This window comes from Mauremys reevesii, linkage group 10 (genome assembly GCF_016161935.1).
Source record: "Mauremys reevesii isolate NIE-2019 linkage group 10, ASM1616193v1, whole genome shotgun sequence".
Classification (NCBI taxonomy): domain Eukaryota; kingdom Metazoa; phylum Chordata; order Testudines; family Geoemydidae; genus Mauremys; species Mauremys reevesii.
This window is the reverse complement of record NC_052632.1, coordinates 6,276,429-6,295,625: the sequence shown is the minus strand read 5'-3', so window position 1 is coordinate 6,295,625 and position 19,197 is coordinate 6,276,429. Positions and strand designations below refer to the sequence as shown.

The 19,197-nt window shown below is 44.3% G+C and overlaps 1 protein-coding gene across 3 annotated transcripts in view; it reads right to left on the bottom strand.

The window, feature by feature from the left end:
• DPP8 (dipeptidyl peptidase 8) overlaps positions 1–19,197 on the bottom strand; it is a 50,773-nt gene that overhangs the window by 12,826 nt on the left and 18,750 nt on the right. For all 3 annotated transcript variants that reach the window (XR_005585666.1, XM_039492515.1, XM_039492516.1), the window contains exons 4-13: positions 18,028–18,140; positions 15,079–15,252; positions 14,019–14,187; positions 12,392–12,502; positions 10,632–10,760; positions 9,528–9,589; positions 9,148–9,248; positions 7,012–7,189; positions 5,103–5,262; positions 2,392–2,471 (exon numbers count right to left, since the gene is read on the bottom strand). Coding sequence is in view for 2 of the 3 variants with exons in the window: in XM_039492515.1 (XP_039348449.1) it covers positions 2,392–2,471; positions 5,103–5,262; positions 7,012–7,189; positions 9,148–9,248; positions 9,528–9,589; positions 10,632–10,760; positions 12,392–12,502; positions 14,019–14,187; positions 15,079–15,252; positions 18,028–18,140 (1,277 nt within the window). In the remaining variant the exon portion in view is untranslated. The remainder of the gene's footprint in view (positions 1–2,391; positions 2,472–5,102; positions 5,263–7,011; positions 7,190–9,147; positions 9,249–9,527; positions 9,590–10,631; positions 10,761–12,391; positions 12,503–14,018; positions 14,188–15,078; positions 15,253–18,027; positions 18,141–19,197) is intronic.

The window sequence follows — 19,197 nt, the reverse complement described above, 5'->3', positions numbered from 1 at the left end:
AAGAATTCTAGTAATTCAGAAGAGAACTGTTTTCTTATACAGAAGCCAAGCTGGTTAGACCACGACTCATGCTAATCCAGGTGTACTGTAACTATTTTTAGTAATTATTTCAACCAATTTCTCTGGTGCTCAAGTAAAGCTGATTGACCTATAATACCCATGATCGCCCCATACATCTTTTTCAAAAACAGGCACGACATTTGCTACCCCCTAACCCTAGCGTACAGCTACTGATTTTAATGAGTGGTTGTATATTTTTTCTTAGGGGCCCAGCCACCAATTGCAGCAAAAATGGTCTCCAAACAGAAATTGTTGCGTTATCAAGATTGCCATCCCTTACATAAACTGCAGGAATTTCAGCTCTACTCAACTCATTTCAACTCATATTTTTTTTAGATAACAGAGAAACGTGGTCAGAGCTGAGTAACCACAGACATTGCTCACTCGAGTTCTTTAACATTTAAAAAAAGAAGCGATTATAAAAGTAGTGTGTATTTTATCCCAGCAGGAAGAATTCAATGCAAAACCTCAAAAGTGGACCTGGAGACACGAATATTGGGCCTGCATAAAAAGGAGAAAGAAGAGGCGAAAGCTGAAAAGAGAGCAGTGCTGCCCAGGTGTGTGTTAATCCCTTTGGGGGAAAAAAAAAAAAAAGTCCTCCGATACAGGACAGCAGCTGGATGGCTGGGGCTTCAGCCCTTCCATCCTACTGCTCATGAGGTGCTTGGAAATTTTCCTTCCATCTACTTGCAGTGCTATTTCTCTCCCCCTTCCACCTCCCTGCAGGTCCATACTTCATTATGAACCTCTTTACTAGACAGTGGCAAACTCTTGAGAAACAAAGAGCACAAAGCAAAGGAAATCATCAGCTAAAGATGCCTCTCTGTGCTGCTCATCTCCATTATCGAACCAGAGACTCAGGGCTGGAATGGCAAGTTAAATAATGAGCTAAGAGGACAAGCAGCACTTTTGCTAACATTAAAAGCAAAGCAGCACTGGCTACTTCTTTTAAAAGAGAACTGGATAAATTCATGGAGGTTAAGTCCATTAATAGCTATTGGCCAGGATGGGTAAGGAACGGTGTCCCTAGCCTCTGATTGTCAGAGGGTGGAGATGGACGGCAGGAGAGAGATCACTTGATTATTACCTGTTAGGTTCACTCCCTCTGGGGCACCTGGCATTGGCCACTGTCAGTAGACAGGATACTGGGCTAAATGGATCTTTGGTCTGACCCAGTATGGCCCATTCTTATGTTCTGCTCACCAGTTGAACCAATCAATCACCCCCACTTTTGTACTTAAAGCTGTGGCTTGACTGGAGACCCAGTTCCACTATTAATTCACCAGGGTACTATTCTCCCTAGGCAGACTGTCCACACAAGGTCTACCCTCCACCCACAGCCTTCCATTGGGCTTTAGTGGCCCAAGAGTGGTGCCTAGTCCTGAAAGGTGGACAGATGTGGAGCACAGCCCTCGCGCTGGCTCTTTGCCCAGGGGTGAGTTTAACCCAGAATGAATACAGCTTGGGCAGGTTTCTCGATATTGCCCCAAACCTGACCTCAAGAGGTACCCCATGCATGAGAGAAGGGTGACTCAGTTTCCAGATTCCCTACAATCTCTTGCATCTCTACTGCATCATATATGTGGATTTCCATGTTAGTTTTCTGATGTGAAAGGTCTGATTATGGGGGCAAAATTAATGAGTTTGTGAATAGCACTTTTTATTCAGCAAACAGCAAGGTCACAGCATGAGCCTAGACAGCTGAAAGACTTCAAGCCATTCCAGGCAGCTTTTCCTTTTCTCAGCCTCTCAGCAATCCTGCCCTTCACAGAAACTACAATATGGGCACTTCTCTTCTCTCACAAAGGGTGGGATGCATGGCCAAGACACCAGGAGCAGAGCTACATGAGGAGTGTCCAGCCTGCGTCTTCTCCCCAGCCTCCAGAACCAAGTGTGTAACCTTCAGCACGAGAGAGGTCATTCCCCTAAGAAGAAAGTCCCCAGATTGTGCCCAGAGCCAGTTCCCATTTAGTGAGATGTTCTGGCAGGCACAACGCCAAGATCGAATTCACAGGTTTTAAGGCCAGAAGGGATTATCATGATCCTATAGTCCTGCGTAACCCCAGACAAACTGAGGCGTCCTCCATACAGCTCTACCATTCTATCTAGATCCTCACCACTACGTGCCCTGGCTGTTCCTTAGCCCTGACTGGCTCCCTCTCTAGTCAGAAGAGGGTAGCTGTATAGTCTGGCAAGATAACCACGAGGGACTTAAAATTAGTTGGGTCCTAGTTTGTTATATAACCCAGAGTTTAACCCAGGCTATCACATAGGCCTGACAACGTATCCTACAGATACAGATCTTCATTCAAGTAAAATAAAGGGACGTACATTGGAACCATGTCTACCAAGCACTTCCCATTCTCCACTGGTAACTGCTAATTCCTCTTTGATGGGACACTTGAAGTCACCTATAAACAAGACACATACAATTAGAGATTTTATACTTTTCCATCACAACAAAGCCTTACAAATAGAATTTCACCTTTCAGGCTTTGCTTGCTTTAACCTAGTCACAAACAGGGGTTGGGAAAGAATCACATCCCTGCCACTCTCGAGCGCAGCATTACACAGCTGGCTGGAGTGTTCCAGGAAGAGATCACTGACATACGGAAAAAATAGCAAAGAATTCTCAATTCAACAGTTTCTCCCTATCTCGTTCTGCAACCTTGGATGTTTCCCTTTCCCACCACACTTGCACAAAAAGGCAGGTTTTGCGCTGAAATATGCGAAACCTGATCTATGGAATTGGTAAGGGTAAGGTGTTGAAAATGAGGGATTTTGCTGGAAAAAAATAGCACCATTTTTGATCAGGTCAGCTCACTTTCATTCAAAAATAAGTTCTATTTTGAGTGAAGCTGCAAAGTCGAAGGATTTTGCAAAAATCAAATGGAAGAGTAAAACTCTGAAATGTCAAGGTTTTCTAATTTCCCCAAGAACATTACACACAGCTTTATGTTAAATGGAAATCTTGCCTTCCTCAGAAACATCAGCTATTTACCACTGTCAGAAGTAGGAAGTCAGGCTAGACAGACCAATAGACAGAACAGTACTAGGTTTAGTACCAGAAAGAACAGCACTAGGTTTTTAACCAGTATAGGAATAATGAGTTTTATTTCAAAAGGGGATTTTACCTTCTGAAAAAAAATCAACTGCCTGACACTGGGACGCTATTAGTAAAATTAGATGCATCTTTCTTTAGTATGCAGGACTGAGCATGCTGTCCTCACATAGCAAATAGATCAATAGTATCCTAATTGTCTCCAGGCAGAGGCTGCAATGTAGGAGTTTAACTGAAAGAATACACCGTGTAGCAAGATGTGCAAGGGTTCTGTACAGAACTGTATTGTACACCTGACTGGGGCCGAAGTTTGAGCTAACCTTGCAAGTAACTTTATTTTATTTAAACTGAGTGTTCCTGTGTTTCCATTTGCAGCAGCTGCCAGTATTCTTCTTCTGTTAATTTCTCTGCCATAAGAACTTAAGAATGGCCACACTGGGTCAGACCAATGGCCCATCTAGCACAGGATCCTGTCTACTGACAGTAGCCAATGCCAGGTGCCTCAGAGGGAATGAGCAGAACAGGCAATTATTGAATGATCCATCTCCTGTTGTCCAGCCCCAGCTTCTAGCAGTCCGGGGCTCAGGGACACCCAGAGTATCTTGGCTAATAGCCATGTGGGGACCTATCCTCCATGAACGTATCTAATTCTTTTTTCAACCCAGTTATATGTTAGGCCTTCACGACATCCCCTGGCAATGAGCACCACAGGTTGACTGTGCATTGCATGAAGAAATACTTCCTTTTGTTTGTTTTACACCTGCTGCCTGTTAATTTCATTGGGTGACCCCTGGTTCGTGTGTTATCTAATGGGATAAATAGCATTTCCCTAATCACTTTCTCCACACCACTCTACCATATCCTCTCTTAGTCGTCGCTTTTCCAAGCTGAACAGTCTCAGTCTTGGTAATCTCTCCTCACATGGAAACCATTCCATACCCCTAATCATTTCTGTTGCCCTTCTCTGAACTTTTTCCAATTCTAATATAGCTTTTTTGAGATGGGGTGACCAGAACTGCACACCAGTATTACAGGTGTGGGCATACCATGGATTTATATAGGGGCATTATGGTATTTTCTATCTTCTTATCTATCCCTTTCTTAATGGTTCCTGACATTCAGTTAGCATCTGTCCAAGAAGCAGCTATAATAGACACAGCACTATGAACAGTCTTTGTTAGGGCCAGCACACTGGGTATAGTGGTGTGGTCTTTATTTCCTTCCCCACCCTAAAAACAGGCCAATTTTTGGCCCCAATCAGATATCGAATACTTCTAGGCATGAAACCCAAGGCACATCTTTTTACAGTGCGGTAAGCATGTGCTCTTTACTTTAAATCTCTGTATTGCAATCTATGCCTAGAGGCAGAGAGGAGACTGTTATTTTTACACGTTACATGCCAACAGTCCATACACAGTTCTGTACACCAAAGAGCTTTACTACTTGGAGACCCCAGATTTCACAGTTTATTTCTCATTGGACATGACCCACATCACTACTAGACTGGTTAATCTGCAAGACCAGGACAGCATGTCAATAAGCCCATCATTTATCTTGACCAAAAAAAAAAAAAAAAAAAAAGGCCAACAGAGCACATTTCTCACTTCGGGCTGGGATGTGGGCACTTAATTCCCATCTGTCCCTCTGAAAAATCTCCCCCTTTGTTAATTAAGAAGAACCATGATTAAAATGAAGCCCGTTAAGTACAGAATATAGAATTATCTGTGCCATCCATCCTTCCTCCTGCTACAAGCATACAGGCAATGCTGAGCCAGTGAGCAGACCCAGTGATGTCAATGACACTAGTGCTATATAAAAGCTAGGGATTATTATGATTATGATGTACATGCTTCAAAACTTTGCTGGATGGGGGCCAGGCTACACTAGGAAGGGAGGAAGAGATCTGTCCCGCCCTCTGCAGTTACTTCACCAATATTCGATGGCAAGTGCCCAATTAAAGAGAGATCATGGTATTGCTTACTTGGAGCAGGGAGACCTCCACATGATCGCTTGTATCTGCTCTCCTTCAAAACCGAGGTGATTTTGTACAAGTGCCGGAACCCCGTTTGACATTCAGAGGCGAAAATAAACTCTATCTCGTCTTGGCGGGTTTGAGGGAAAACGTGGAAGATATCATGGATCTGCAGAAACAAAGCAGTTTGTTCATGGCTATCGATAGGACTTGGACCACAATGGAGTCCCTGTGCAATATTACTTCTCACTGATCCGGCACAGACAGCTGCAGGAGATGCATGTTATACCGTAGTGTAGGGGTTCTCTCAACTTCATTCTGTGGACCACTCTGGGCAGAAAGATCCTCTCTGGGGTCTATCCCCACACACTCATTCAAGGGGTCTCATTCTGGAGAGCAGATGGAAGGGTTCCAAAAACCACCTACAACCCATAATTTGAGAACCACTCCTGCAATGGATTACCTTGCAGATTGCCGTGTACATTAGCCACATGGGCCGTGCAAGCCCAGCCAGTGTCTTCACTCGCTGTCCTGCTTTCCACTGTCCTTGTCACCATCCCACTCCTTTAGTGCCAGCCCACAGAAAAAAACTCTACCAAGTTCTTTCTTCCCTGCAGTCCCTTGCTCAGATCAGGAGGCAGTTGAAGGGTTCTGCAGAGGAAGATGGGCAGCCTCTGACAGAATGCTAGCTGCAGAGAAGTTCTATATTCAATGGCCTCTTATTTTGAAGTCTGCAAGGCAGACCCTGGAAGGGAAAGGTTATTTCAGAGAAGAATGGTGATCTGGTGTTAGTCACCTTTTGCTTGCCCTCTGGGGGATGGTAATTTTAGGTACATGGAGAGAAGGAGCATTCACATGGTTTCAGCTGAACTGTATGAACCACAGTGGGAAAACAATTAGCACGCTGGGGGGAAAAAAAAGAGACTATACGCCCACTGGTACAGCTCTCAGCCCCTGAGCGAGCGAGAGACACACATCTTGATACATTGCAAGTCTCATTTTATGACCACAAAGAGAATACAGCTATATACAAAGTGTTCATTAAAATGCCCTGTTAGAGAGCATGATCACTGCTGAATGATCTAATTGTAATCAGTGTGTGATGTTTCCAAGTCCTACTGTGAGTAGACAGTTCCAAGAAGATGGCATTTCAGGGAGATCAGTCTTACATCTGTGCCATACTGCTGCAATGCTGTAAGCAGCTCCCTTTTTATGGTGTTGCACTAATGCTCCAGAAACTCTCATACATTTCACACTGCGAGGTTCTACAGACTGTAGGACAAGTGTAAGCGTATTATATAGGACAGCCCCAATGAGCAAACCTTACAGAGGTAGAGGGTGAAGCACTGTGAATAATTTTAATAAATGAGAGAATTTTTCAATGTGATTAATAGATACTGAGGGACATACCGGTAACTCTGTTTTAGGTAAAAGGACGGTTTTAGATAGTTGTGATTAGGATAATCATGTGGGCTCTTTGGTTTTGTGCTTAATTCTAGAAAATATTCTGTGCTCCAAGCATCAGTCTGGCGGAATCTGCTGTCAGTGACAGATCTAAGGAGATCTTAAGGAGCCTGAGTCTAATCTAATGCAAAGCTGACAGCTAATGTAGTCTAATAGACTGGGTGCTGGATGGGTTCTAATCTAAACTCTGCCACATGAATTTGGACATCATTTGCCCTCTCTGCTTTCCTAACCTTTTCCTGGTTGCTGCACATTTGGTATACACTGCAAGCTCTTCAAGGCAGGGACTGTCTTCCTGTGTGTGTCTGTAAAGCACCTACCACAACGGAGACCTTTATCCGGATTGCACCCTCTAGGCACTACAGCAGCGCAAATAATATCAATGCCATTAAGAGTGCGACAAATAATGCCCATAACTACATACTGTTGAAGAGTCTAAAAATAAAATTCTTACATTTATCCAGATGTCTGTTGTTTCTTCATAAATAATAAGTGGCGTGACAGAGTCAGGCACAGCGTCTATTAGTTTCTGTCTTTCCATAGCATCATCTTCTACTGCGATAAATAATGCAGGAGAGACTAACACTATCTGTAGCCGTGTTTGGGAGCGATCCAGCAAGATGGACCAGGCACTATTGCAGAAAAAAATATTAATAATTATGAGTGCATTTTTTCCTAAGTATTAGACAGCTGAGAGAATTGTATTTGACTCTCAATAACACCAAGCATTTTGGTGGCATCAAGAATGGTCAATTTCAGATCCAGTAAGAAGATGCTTTTAACTTTGGCCAGGTAAAACAAATTTTCCCTCTAGCATTTCAAAGAATCACGTCAGCTCTGAAGTAGGGGTAGAAGAACTAGTTTTGCCCACTCAAACCCTGTGGTTTCTAAAGCTCAACTGGCTCAAATGTTACCAGATTTGGATTCTGCTTAGGGCAGAATGTGGAAATAGGAGCAAAGAAAAGAAAAATCTAAAGGGAAGGCGGAAGCTGAAGTTTGTAAACTGAAATTTAAAAGCCACTTGTGAAGATATTTCTAGTCTTCTTGGATGCTTAAAAAAATTATCCTGAAGCTGAAATGGCTCAACAGTGTCCTCTCCAGCAGATCCAATCAGCCTGTTGATAGTTACCCATGTAGCCTTGTTAACATTTCTGTAGGAAGCCAACCAACACAGGAAGCAGGCTCCTGAATTTCTTCCATGTTAAAAAAAATGTTAAAAGGAGAATGTCAGCTTTTGATCCAAGAGGTAGGATAAGTACAATTCTTGTGAGTTAGAAACACTGCACCATCTTGTCTTTAGGGTTAAAAGTTTCATGCAAATGTAGTTAGCACTTACAGTGGGGTTTCTGGCCAATGCGTTTGGTCAGCAACGATGGTCCAGTGGTTAAGGTGCTAACCTAGAACTTGGGAGCCCTGTGTTTGATTCTCTCCACGTCCACAGACTGCCTCTGTGACCCTGGGCAAGTCACTCACTCTCTCTAACACTCAATTCCCCATCTGTAAATGGGGATATCATCACTGCCCTGCCTCCCAGGGGGATTGGGAGCTGGGTTCCCTCTAAGCCACATGGCCGCCCAAGAGTCAATCAAGTGCACACATTTGATTAGCAGAGCAGCACACATTCAGCAACATGTGTTCAGGTGCCCTGCCCCCCACTGCTCTGCAGCCACATTGCTCTTGCCTTGAAGCCCCTGGCCAGCTGCTCCCAGGACCCTCCTGCTTGCTGTACAGAGAAGAGGGGGCTGCTGATGTCAGGGTGTCACCCTCCTGCCACCCAGATACCCCATCTCCGCAGAGCGGGGGTGGGGAGACAGGGCTCAGGAGCAGGACGGTGCTTCTGGCAGCTGCTGCGGTCTGAACAAGCCGTCTGGTGAGTGCTGCTGTGCTTAAAGAGACAGCATACGGTCTCTCAGACTTCCCCAGCAGCCAGCACACACACAGTCTCTGTGTCTCTCAGACACATACATACACACACTGTCCTCCCAACACATATTTGTGTTACTGTTGTTATTTTTTGGTACTTCCTGCAAGGCACATATATTCTCAGTCACTGTATTCTTTCAAAGTGCTATTATTTTAGTTTTTTACTGGTCTGTGCGTTTCATCATTTTATTTTTCTCTTCTGCTTAAATTTAATTCTTTGAGTAGTGAGTTCTAAAATGCCTAACCTGTCCTGGCTGCAGCAATTATCCCTATGGTAACTTATTAAAAATACATATTATATTTAGGGTTTTTGTTTCTACTGGCAGTGCACATCTGCACATGATATCCATATTGGTGCACGTAACAAAATTCATTCCGCACATGGATGGAAAAAAAATCCGAGGGAACATTGCTTGGGAGGATAAATACATGGAAAAGACTGTGCAATGCTCCGCTACTATGGTGATGGAGTCAGATAAGTACCAGAGATTGATTTGACTCTCTTTGATTTTGATGATGTGCTCCCATCCCCTTCTCTCAAACCAAGGTGGAGCGATGCATAAACAAGAGGAGGCTTAGGCCAGAGGGAAAGACAGAGCCCAGAACAGTCCATTTCTAACCATCTCACCCCAACCCCTGTAAGCAGACACAGGTTTAACATACGCACTATTTTCCTTCTGGAGTCCACCCAGCTCTGGCAATATACTCGACTCCTTCAAACAGGATCTCAAATGGCTGCACGAGTTCTTTATCCACGACAGCTGCAATCTGTTGAAGAAGACAGCAATTCAGTGATACTGAAATAACCTCACCAAGTTACAGTGTGTGAATGTGAGTGTGTACGTACGTACGTACACACACACACACCCACCCACCAGGTATCTGACACTAGAGTGGGCCTATCTCGTTTGAAACACTGATCCACAGATAAACAATTTTGACAATCGCGCTTCAAAGAAGTCTGTTTGCTTTAACATGAGATACTAACTAAATAAAAAGTCATAAGTGTCAAATTAACGTAGGAAATAAATGAACCTTAAAACTTACTCTTCCTTCAGCATCAACTGTTATTTCAGACATCTTGAAAGTGACCTTTGGATTTGCTGTACCTGTAAAACAGACAGGCATTAGCAGTCACACACAAACTGTGCAACAGACAATGTGTTTGCCTCCAGGAGGACATACCCATAATGTTCTGAATAATTCCTAAATTCAGCTCATATAGAACTGAAAAAAAAGAAGAACAGAACGCTCTTCAGCTGATTAGCCTAAATGTGCTGTCTGTGCAGAGCATGAATTCGGGTCAAGGAAAGTAACAGACACATCTGAGATTTAGGGAGAGGAGGAGGCAGCAGCTCTCCAGAACAGGTGTTGACCTGTTTAGACTTGCAGCATGATCTTCACATGCAGTTGTAAGTTAGCTCTCAGCATGCTTCTGTGTCAGTTCTGCCTACCCACTTCCAAATATCACAGTGCTCGTTTCCCACCCTCCTGCTGCAATACACCATCTGTAAAAACCCAAGCCTGGCTGCTGGATACTCTTACTCTGGATACTCTTACTATTCCAAGGGCAGTGACAGGCCCACTGGCTGTAATATTGGGTCAGGAGCACACAAAGTTGGTGGCCCAGACTCTAAGCAGAAAGTGTCTGGTCCTGGAGAGTGCCCAGGAGCACCTAATGCTCCTAACCTCCATGCCACATCACTAATGCACTGCCAGCAGCTAAATACAAAACCCTCAGTGAAACACGTGTGATCACTCTGCAGAGTTCGCACTGAGATATTGCAAAGAGAAACAATGCCACACAGTCAGATAAACATATGAGAGCAGCTCCAAAAGAGGGAAGACATAGCAGTGTGTTGCCAACTCACAAGAGGCCTAGGTTCAGCAGTGAACTTGGGACCTACACCACATTGTGGCTGGAAAGCTGGCATAGCTGCAAGTAAGTAGTCTGACCTCCGTGGAGGCTGCTTCCTGAGACATATTCAGTCCACAAGCACAGCAGTCAATTAAGGAGCCACACAGGCAGCATCATTCATACAACCTTGTCTTTGGAAGCTAGGGTGGGCATTACCATAAAACAAGAGGAATACGAGAGCGTCCCAGGCGATGAGACGAGGGAAAGAGGAGAGAAGACAGCAATGGTCTCACCTGTTTTGGGATATCTAAAGGAATCTGTCCTCCTGGTCTCCAGCATGGGGGACGTGACGTGAATAATTTCCACCTCTGACTCATCATTTTCTTCATAAAGAATCCTAAGAATTTTGCCTCCGGTGACAGCTAGAAAGGAACAAATACATTTCACATTCAGCACAGCTGTAATAGTATATGTATCGTACACAGCAATACTGTTCCTTTGGGTACTAGTGGGGAAGCTATATCATATACCACATGCTCCAACTATCCAGTAAACTGTATTTGACCTTTCACTACACCACACAATCTTGAATCTCTTACAAATGCTGTTATCAGGTGGGTTAGTAAAAATCTCTTCTTTCCAGGCTACGTGTCCAGAGCATGAGCTGACCTCTCATGAAAAAGAGAGAGATTAGCGTCTCGGCTATATATTGTATGTACTTCCCTTCCTTTGTTCTTTTCTCCATTACTACTATAGGGACACTTGTCTACAAGCAAATCTTCATTCCTTAAGAGCTTATCTCCCACTCTGAAATCATGGTTTTGTCTGGGGCATCATGCATTAAAAAGCAAACTGTTGCAAAGTTACAAACAGAGGGTCATACCGGAAAGTGCGCTGAGAAGCAGGAAGTGAAATTAGGCAGTGGCGCTGGAGACATTTCCACACAATTTCTAGAGAATGTCTGACACTGGCAGACCACATGCCAGCTCATGCCAAGGCCTGATCGAGCACTGACAAGCGTATAGCCAGAAACCAGTCTTGCCTATCTGTGTGTTCGCATTATCAAAATAAGTATTAGATGTTAAGTTGATAAGAATGTGTTTAGTGTCCTATAAAATGCTTGTAGGATGCCTCATGTATTGTTCTCACTCAACTACACCCCACGTTATAACAGCAAACATTTGCACTGTATATACCCCTGCAACAAGTAACCCATCAAACAGAAAGAAGCCTCAAGTAACATAAATGGAGGACTGTAGTGGGAAGGTGCTAATTCCAGTGCATTTCAAAGCCAGCAGTCATTGTGTGTGATGATGGGAGATCAATAACTGTAAACACATTCCTCACTCTCCCATCATGAAAGGAAGAGCTCATGTGGGTAGACAAACTGTCAACTTGTTTTCTGTGAGAAGAAACTATAAATATGGACCCAAGGAAAAATTCTTCATCTCTGGACAGTTGGGATTCTACAAGGGCAGAATAGCTGAACAAGAAAATGGAGATCCCAGAGTTATTCTGGGCAGCCCTGAGAGACTTTTGGGAAACTGGCAGATTATTCCATCTGTTACCATTTGGAATTACAAACTGTGACTCACCTGTGTCTATATATTGTACCTCCTTTAAACCTCTCAATAACTCATTTCTTTTTCCTAGCTAATAAACCTTTAGTTAGTTCACTATAGAATTAGCTACAAATGTTGTCTTTGATGTGATATCTAGGATGCAAATCAACCTGGGTGACTGACTGGTCTCTTGGGACTGGGTGTAACCTAAATATTTTCTGATTTTTGGGGTAAGTGACCATTTATCATATAGTTCAGCTTACCTGCATGGCAAGCTAGACTGGAGTGTCTAAGGGGACTGTCTGTGACTCCACTGTAAGACTACTGTAGTACTTAGGGAGATCACATTTCGTACTCGGTTGGTGAAATCTAATTATAGAACATACCACCAGTTTGGGGAGTCTGCCCTGAGGTAGGCACTCCTGGCCGTGAGCCACTCCAAAGTGACAACGTTTCATGCGTGTCAGACAGACTACATTTAGCACACTTACTTGGCTCAGCATTCGGACACCACCAGTAGCCAGTGTATCTATCAAATTCTTCCTGAAGCACAAAAGTAGCTACCCCAGCAGATCTGGGATCCTCTTCTAGGTTGGCCAATTCTGAACAGGCAACATGAGAAAGAGTTAGCTAAGATCTGAGCTCTTCTGCTGCCACAGCACCTAAAAACACTCCCAAGTTGTGTTTTCCCAACCGTTGGCCAAACTCACCCCTAGGATAAATTGACTGGAAGAGGAAAACAAGTCTTCCTGCTTTCTCAACTTCCAACCAGTTTCTCAACTTTGAATGAACTAGTATTAATGAAGAAAATATTCTCTTTGCACCTGCTAGCTTAACTAAAACCAAAAGTAATTATGGCAAAAGCTTTTCTGCACAACAGAAACTGGAAGCACTTACACTGGGAAAAATGTCAAAATGGTACCAGCATTCATTCCTGAAAATAATATAGATACTTAATGCAGTGCATGACATTGTGACTTACTTATAAAGCTTGAGTTGACCTCAAAAGTTAAAGATGTTTTCCCTCTGCTTCCATATATAATTGAAAAAGCAGCACCCTTAAACTATTTAAAATTTGAGGAGGGCATTATTTATTTATATGGATTTTAGGAAGTTAAGACCTTAACACGGGTTGTCAGTTTCACATTTAATGGGCTTACGTTTAAAAAGAAGAATGTATTTAACTCTTAAACATAATTTATTTTTAATTGACTTTTAACCACCCTGGAAGTGGGTATTTCCCCTGTTCCTTCATCCAAGTCACACGCCGGTATATCTGTAAATTACAGTTGAGGGCAGAAGCGAAGGAAGAGAAATAAATTATTATCTGAACATGAGGCAGAAGCCAGTGTGCAAATCAGAAGCACTTTAGATAACTTCCAAGAGCTTTGCAGCATGTCTGGTCACTGGTGGGAATTCTCCTCCAGTTCTGCCCAGCTCACAGCGCCTTCATTCTGAAGGAAGCAGTCACAGGGAAAAGGGAAAACTTTGGGTTCAACAACAAAAGCTTCCCTGATGCATTCAGCGAATGAGCCACCTTGCCAGACTTCATGGACATGGAAGTGAATTGCTCCACAATGCCAGCAGAAGAAACGCAGAGAACGTGATATACAGATGGCCAAATTCAGCCCTGGAATAACAGGGCCAACTCACATGAATTTCAATAGAAGCCATTAATGCCAATGCCAAATTTAGTCTACAGCAGTGTTTCCCAAACTTGGGACGCTGCTTGTGTAGGGAAAGCCCCCGGTGGGCCGGGCCGGTTTGTTTGGCCGGACCTGCGGACGCGGCAGGTAATCGCAGCTCCCACTGGCTGCGGTTTGCCGCTCCAGGCCAATGGGGGCTTCTGGAAGCAGCGCGGGCTGAGGAACATACTGGCTGCTGCTTTCAGCAGCTCCCATTGGCCTGGAGCAGTGAACCGCGGCCAGTGAGAGCCGTGATCGGCTGGACCGGTGGACGTGGCAGGTAAACAAACCGGCCCCATCAGGGGCTTTTCCTGCACAAGCGGCATCCCAAGTTTGGGAAACACTGGTCTAAAGAATATTTCCCCCCCCCCCAACACACACACACACGGCGGAAGAGATTAAAGATCTGGATTGTAAATTGAACATGCATTACCGTTATGGACAAAGGTTAGCCTCCTTTCTTCTCTGGTTAGTATATTAGATATCCAGATGTCATTGCTATGGATAAATGCAATCCAGTTTGGATCAGCTGGGCACAGTTTTGGATCCATCCGTATGTTTGGACAACTGGTCTCCACTAAATTGGGCCTTAGGGGCTGTTGCTGTTTAAAAGAATAAAAGATGAATTAGACAGCAATATAAAACACGACAGCAGGAGCTGAATTGTGTTATTCTGTTCATCTCCAAAAAGACGGATGGTTTCCATTAAGTATAGATACAAGTGTCACTGGCAGGTACAGTAGCCAACTTCTACTTGCATTCAAATGCTGGAGCTTAGTGTGAGAGGAATCCAATCTTTTTTGACCAAGAAAAACATACAATACCCACACACTGTCGGTAGGGAAGCTTCTGCTGCCACAGTGCCTATTGAGTGGTTCCACAGATGCCACACTAACGCCCCTAAGACAGACATCTTTCATCAGCGCTAGCAGAAAGTCAGCTTGTTTACAAAGGCTCAGTGCACTTAAAAAAAATTGCACCCTGATGGATGAACTGGCTGAAGCACACAATTGCCTCATTTGCTAAACCCATTGAGAATGCAGCAGCATCCATCAGATGATATGATTAGACTGACATCAGGCATATGTTATATTAAAAAGAAATTACTCTGGCTTGGAAGGCGGAGTCCAGCTTCAGCACTTAGGCAGCAGTGACCCCAGCTGCTCTTTCACAAAGTTCTCTTCTCAATTCTGCAGCCCAATCTAATGAGTAGCAACCTTGTAACAAGTAATTTCATGGAAAGCCACTTACACTAAATTCGGAGACTGCTACTATGCACATTCCCTTATCTTCTCCCTTCTGCTCAACGTTACTAGCAGTCGACGTCACGTAATTTCCCCCCTCAATCTCTAGAACGCATTTCAGTGACCCTCAGCATTATTAGCGCATACATAGGTGGCTGCTTGATCTACAAATCTCATTGCCTTGACTCTTCTGCAAACAAATTCCTGACAGTACATTAACATGTGGATTAGCAATGTGCATGAACTCACAGTAAATCCATGAGGGCCACCATCTTTTACGTGGTAAATTCCACTGCCAGCCTGAAACAGAAAGGTGCCGCTTTCTCTGTGATAATCATAAGAGGCAATCCCGACTGTCCCAATGCGCTTTCTCTCTCGCAGTAATTCTTCTTCGCGAGAATACATCCCGTAGTCTAGAGAAGCCTGAATAGGAAGAGAGAGGAGAAATCATCTGGCTTGCTCTACTTTTTACTTGGTATCCTCATGTACAGAAAGCATCTCCTCTGGCACCAAAGAGCCAAAGATGGCTGGCTGCTTGAGTAGCATCTCTGGTAAACAAAGAAACGTGTTAATCCAATGAGAATCCCACTGGCTGCAAGCAGTCTGCTCATGCTTGTGTCTCTGTCCTCGTACCAGTAACTCTGGGCCAGGTTCAGATCTCACATCATTGTAAACCCGGTTGTAATTCTGCTATCAATTTAAATGGAGTTATTCCCAATTTACACTAGGGAGAACAAGAGCAGAATAAGGCCCTGTCTGAGCAGAAGTCCTGCTGATACGAGGTAGAGGTAAGAGTCTGTTTAATAGTGCCCCTTTGGGTGGAAAGGAGGGTAGGCGCAGAGAGTGCCCCTCTGGCTTTTATGTCTAGCAGTCTGGGAAGTCTCCCTGCAACAGTCTTTGGGGATCTTATTTGAACTAGGGTAACAAATGTTCATGAAGTCCCTCGCAGATGCAGCGGTTTTCTTTGTAGGATCTGCACTACCTTTTTCCGGTGTCGGTGCATGGGCAGACATAGGCCTATTTTGTCCCGGGAGTTTTACATACACCCTTTGAGCCAATGGACAGGAAAAGAGAGAAGAATGTTCCTCCCTGCTGGTTTCAGATCTGATTTCTCAAAGGAAGGATGGAAGCCAAAAGTAACCTTGGGTTGGCCTACACATAAGTTGCACTGGTTTGACTTGGGGCTTGCCTACATGAGAAAGTTGCATTCATATAACTTGAATTGTTCTAAACAGAGTTAAACTGGTGCAGAAAGGCTGTCTGCACACTCAGTTCAATACAAGAATAGCTCGTTTTGTTTTTTTTAAAACCTGCTTCTAATCAATTTGAGCCAGGGGTGGCCAACCTGAGCCTAAGAAGGAGCCAGAATTTACCAATGAGCCACAGTAATATGTCAGCCGCCCCCCCCCCATCAGCTCCCTCACCCCACTCCCAGCGCCTCCCACCCACCAGCAGCCTCGCTGATCAGCGCCTCCCCCTCCCTCCCCGCACCTCCCAATCAGCTGTTTCATGGCGTGCAGGAGGCTCTGGGGGAGAGTGGGGAGGAGTGAGGGCATGTCAGGCTCAGGGGAGGGGGTGGGAAGGGGTGGAGTGGGGGCAGGGCCTGTGGCAGAGCCAGGGGTTGAGCAGTAAGCACCCCCCCCGTCCCATTGGAAAGTTGGCACCTGTAGCTCCAGCCCCAGAGTCGGTGCCTATACAAGGAGCTGCATATTAACTTCTCCAGAGCCACAGGTTGGCCACCCCTGATTTAAGCAAAACCAAAATAAGCTGCTCCTTCACCAAAATAAAAGCATCCATAGAGCCTGTTAACGACATCAGTTTAAATTCACACTAAGTAACACCAGTGCAACTTTCTTGTGGAGATTTAGTTAAATTGTTGCAAGCTTCAATGTGGACACACAAACTGGTTACACTGGTTTTACTTGCCCTTACAGCTGCAAGCTAAACCAATATAAGCGAAATTTCAATGAATTTAAAGAGTATCCAGCCAAGATTGCACCAATTTAACTAAATCAGTTTAAAACTCACCCCCTTTTGGTTAAAATTAGGCAACTGTGTGCACGAACCAGGCGCTAGAATGAGCAAGTGTTTGGAAATGCTGAGGGAGCTCTAGGTTTACAAGATTCTGCCTAAGGAGAAAGATGCAACTTGGGCAGGAATGGCGCTCAGAAAGCTGCACATTTTGTCCATTTTCACTTCCAGACCCCAAAAACCTAGTGAGAGTAGGTTTCTGTTTGCAGCAAATCACTAGCGGGTGCTTTACTGCTATACAGACAAGGTCCACACATCAGGCATGTCCGCTGGCAGCTCGATGGTTACGAGGCAAACAGAACTTGCTGTAAAAGAATTAAAAATGTCTGCAGTGACTAGAGAGGAAAAGTAACAACACAGAGTTTAACTAACTCGAGCTAAGATCCACAGTGATTAGTTGGGAGGGATGAGAGCACCAGAAGAATTTTTAGTAGGACCTACAACCTCATGAGGGGACAGACCAGTAACATCCAGGGTGCTCACATCATAGCTAATGCCACAGGGGCAAGTCCTGCAACCCTTCCACACCAGCAGTCTGCTGCAAGTTTGCTGAGGGGAAGGACAAGACACAGGGAGACCACCTGTGCACTACCGAGTATAGCTCGGAGCTCCAACATGATCCCCCAGCTGCTTCTGGTCCTCAAGTATATGGATCAATTGATCAATAACCCCCTCCACTGCATGGTATTCACGGTGGGCTACTGTAGTCTTGCAGCTGACACAGCAGCCATACAGTAGACTGGTAGAGGCGGATTCTGGGGAAGGCAAAAGCTGTAACACCTTTAAACCGACGGTATAATCAGAAGTCACCTGGACTCACTAGAAGTGAGGCTTCTACAATAAGTCCCTTGCTCTCCCTTCAGAAAAATTACTGCAGCAGATCTGCTGGAAGCTATATGCATACCATCCAGAATAGGATTTTTTTTTTTTTATTTTTTTTTTATGATTTACAAAAGGCTACAAAATTCCTACAGTTGACAAGACAAGATCTTTTTAAAATTTAACAGTAAAGAGCTTAGCTAAGCATGAGGGAAAGTAAAAACATTTAAGACCTTAAGACATTCACTGCACAGCCTGTTGATGGCTCACAACTGCAATAACTCCAACATGTCTGAGCAGCATGAATGTCTGCCATGAGGGAAAGAAGGTGTTGTCGTGTTCACATACCTGAAAGAGATCCAAAAGGGGTTTCCAGGAAAGCATTAGGACTTCAGCTTTGTTTATGGTTTTGGGAATTTCTGAATAGAACAGCGTGTTCTCCCTGTTCTCGCCAGACATGGCTATAAAGGAAAAAAGGATTCATTCCCTGTTATTAAAGTATGACAAATGCTCTCCCAGGAGCTGATAAAGATAAGCCAAAAGACGCAACAGCAGCATAAGCAATTGCCTTCCTAAGGGGGAACCACTGAAACACACTGCAGCCTCACTCACAGCATGGGATGGCGGGGGGGGGGGGGGGTGCTGCAAGCAGAAGAGGAGGAGGGGACTGTAAGTGAAGTTTTGGAACAAGGCACCATACCAAGCACAAAGGCATGCTGCCACTAGAACATGGACATTCTCTGGAAAGTGGATATCAGGACCTGTTACATTTCAAAATCAAGCTCCAGCAGCAGGGCTTCGTAATTATTAAACGCTCTATGCTGGATTACAGAGTCATGCCCCTTGCCTCAAATGGTATGTCTACTCTGCAGTTGGGACAGCAAGCGTAGGCATAACCAGGCTAGCTTTGCTCAAGCTTGCTCATTAAAAACTGGAGTCTAGCAGTGGCTGCACAGGTGGTGGCATGGGCTAACTGCCTGAGTACATACCTAGGGTCTGAAGCAGGACTCTACTCAGGTGGCTAGCCTGTGGCTACACTGTTATTTTTAGCAAGTTAGCTTGGCTATGCCTATGTGTGGTGCAATCCCAGCTCCTGACTGCAATGTAGACATACCTCAAATGAGAGGGTTTCCTGCTACCTTTTGACAGGGTTTCTCCATCACCCCAAAAAGTACACTTGTTAGACAAAACAAATCAGCATGTTTTTAATCTGCAGCATGGGCATTGGACTAGATGACCTCCTAAGGTCTCTTCCAACCCTAATATTTTATGATTCTATATTTTATAACCTTTAGGGCCAACTCCTGCTCCTACTCAAGTTAATGGGAGTTTTGCCACTGACTTGATTAGCAGAAGGATTGGACCTATTTACGAATCACTTTCAACATAACAGTCACTCTTCTGCCTGAACATTTTTTACCTCCTTTTGTTAAAAGGAGCCCATGAGATTTTTCCAACATGAAAGACCAATTTCTCTCTATTTCTCATTGTTTACTTTGTATCTAGTCAGTTTTGCCT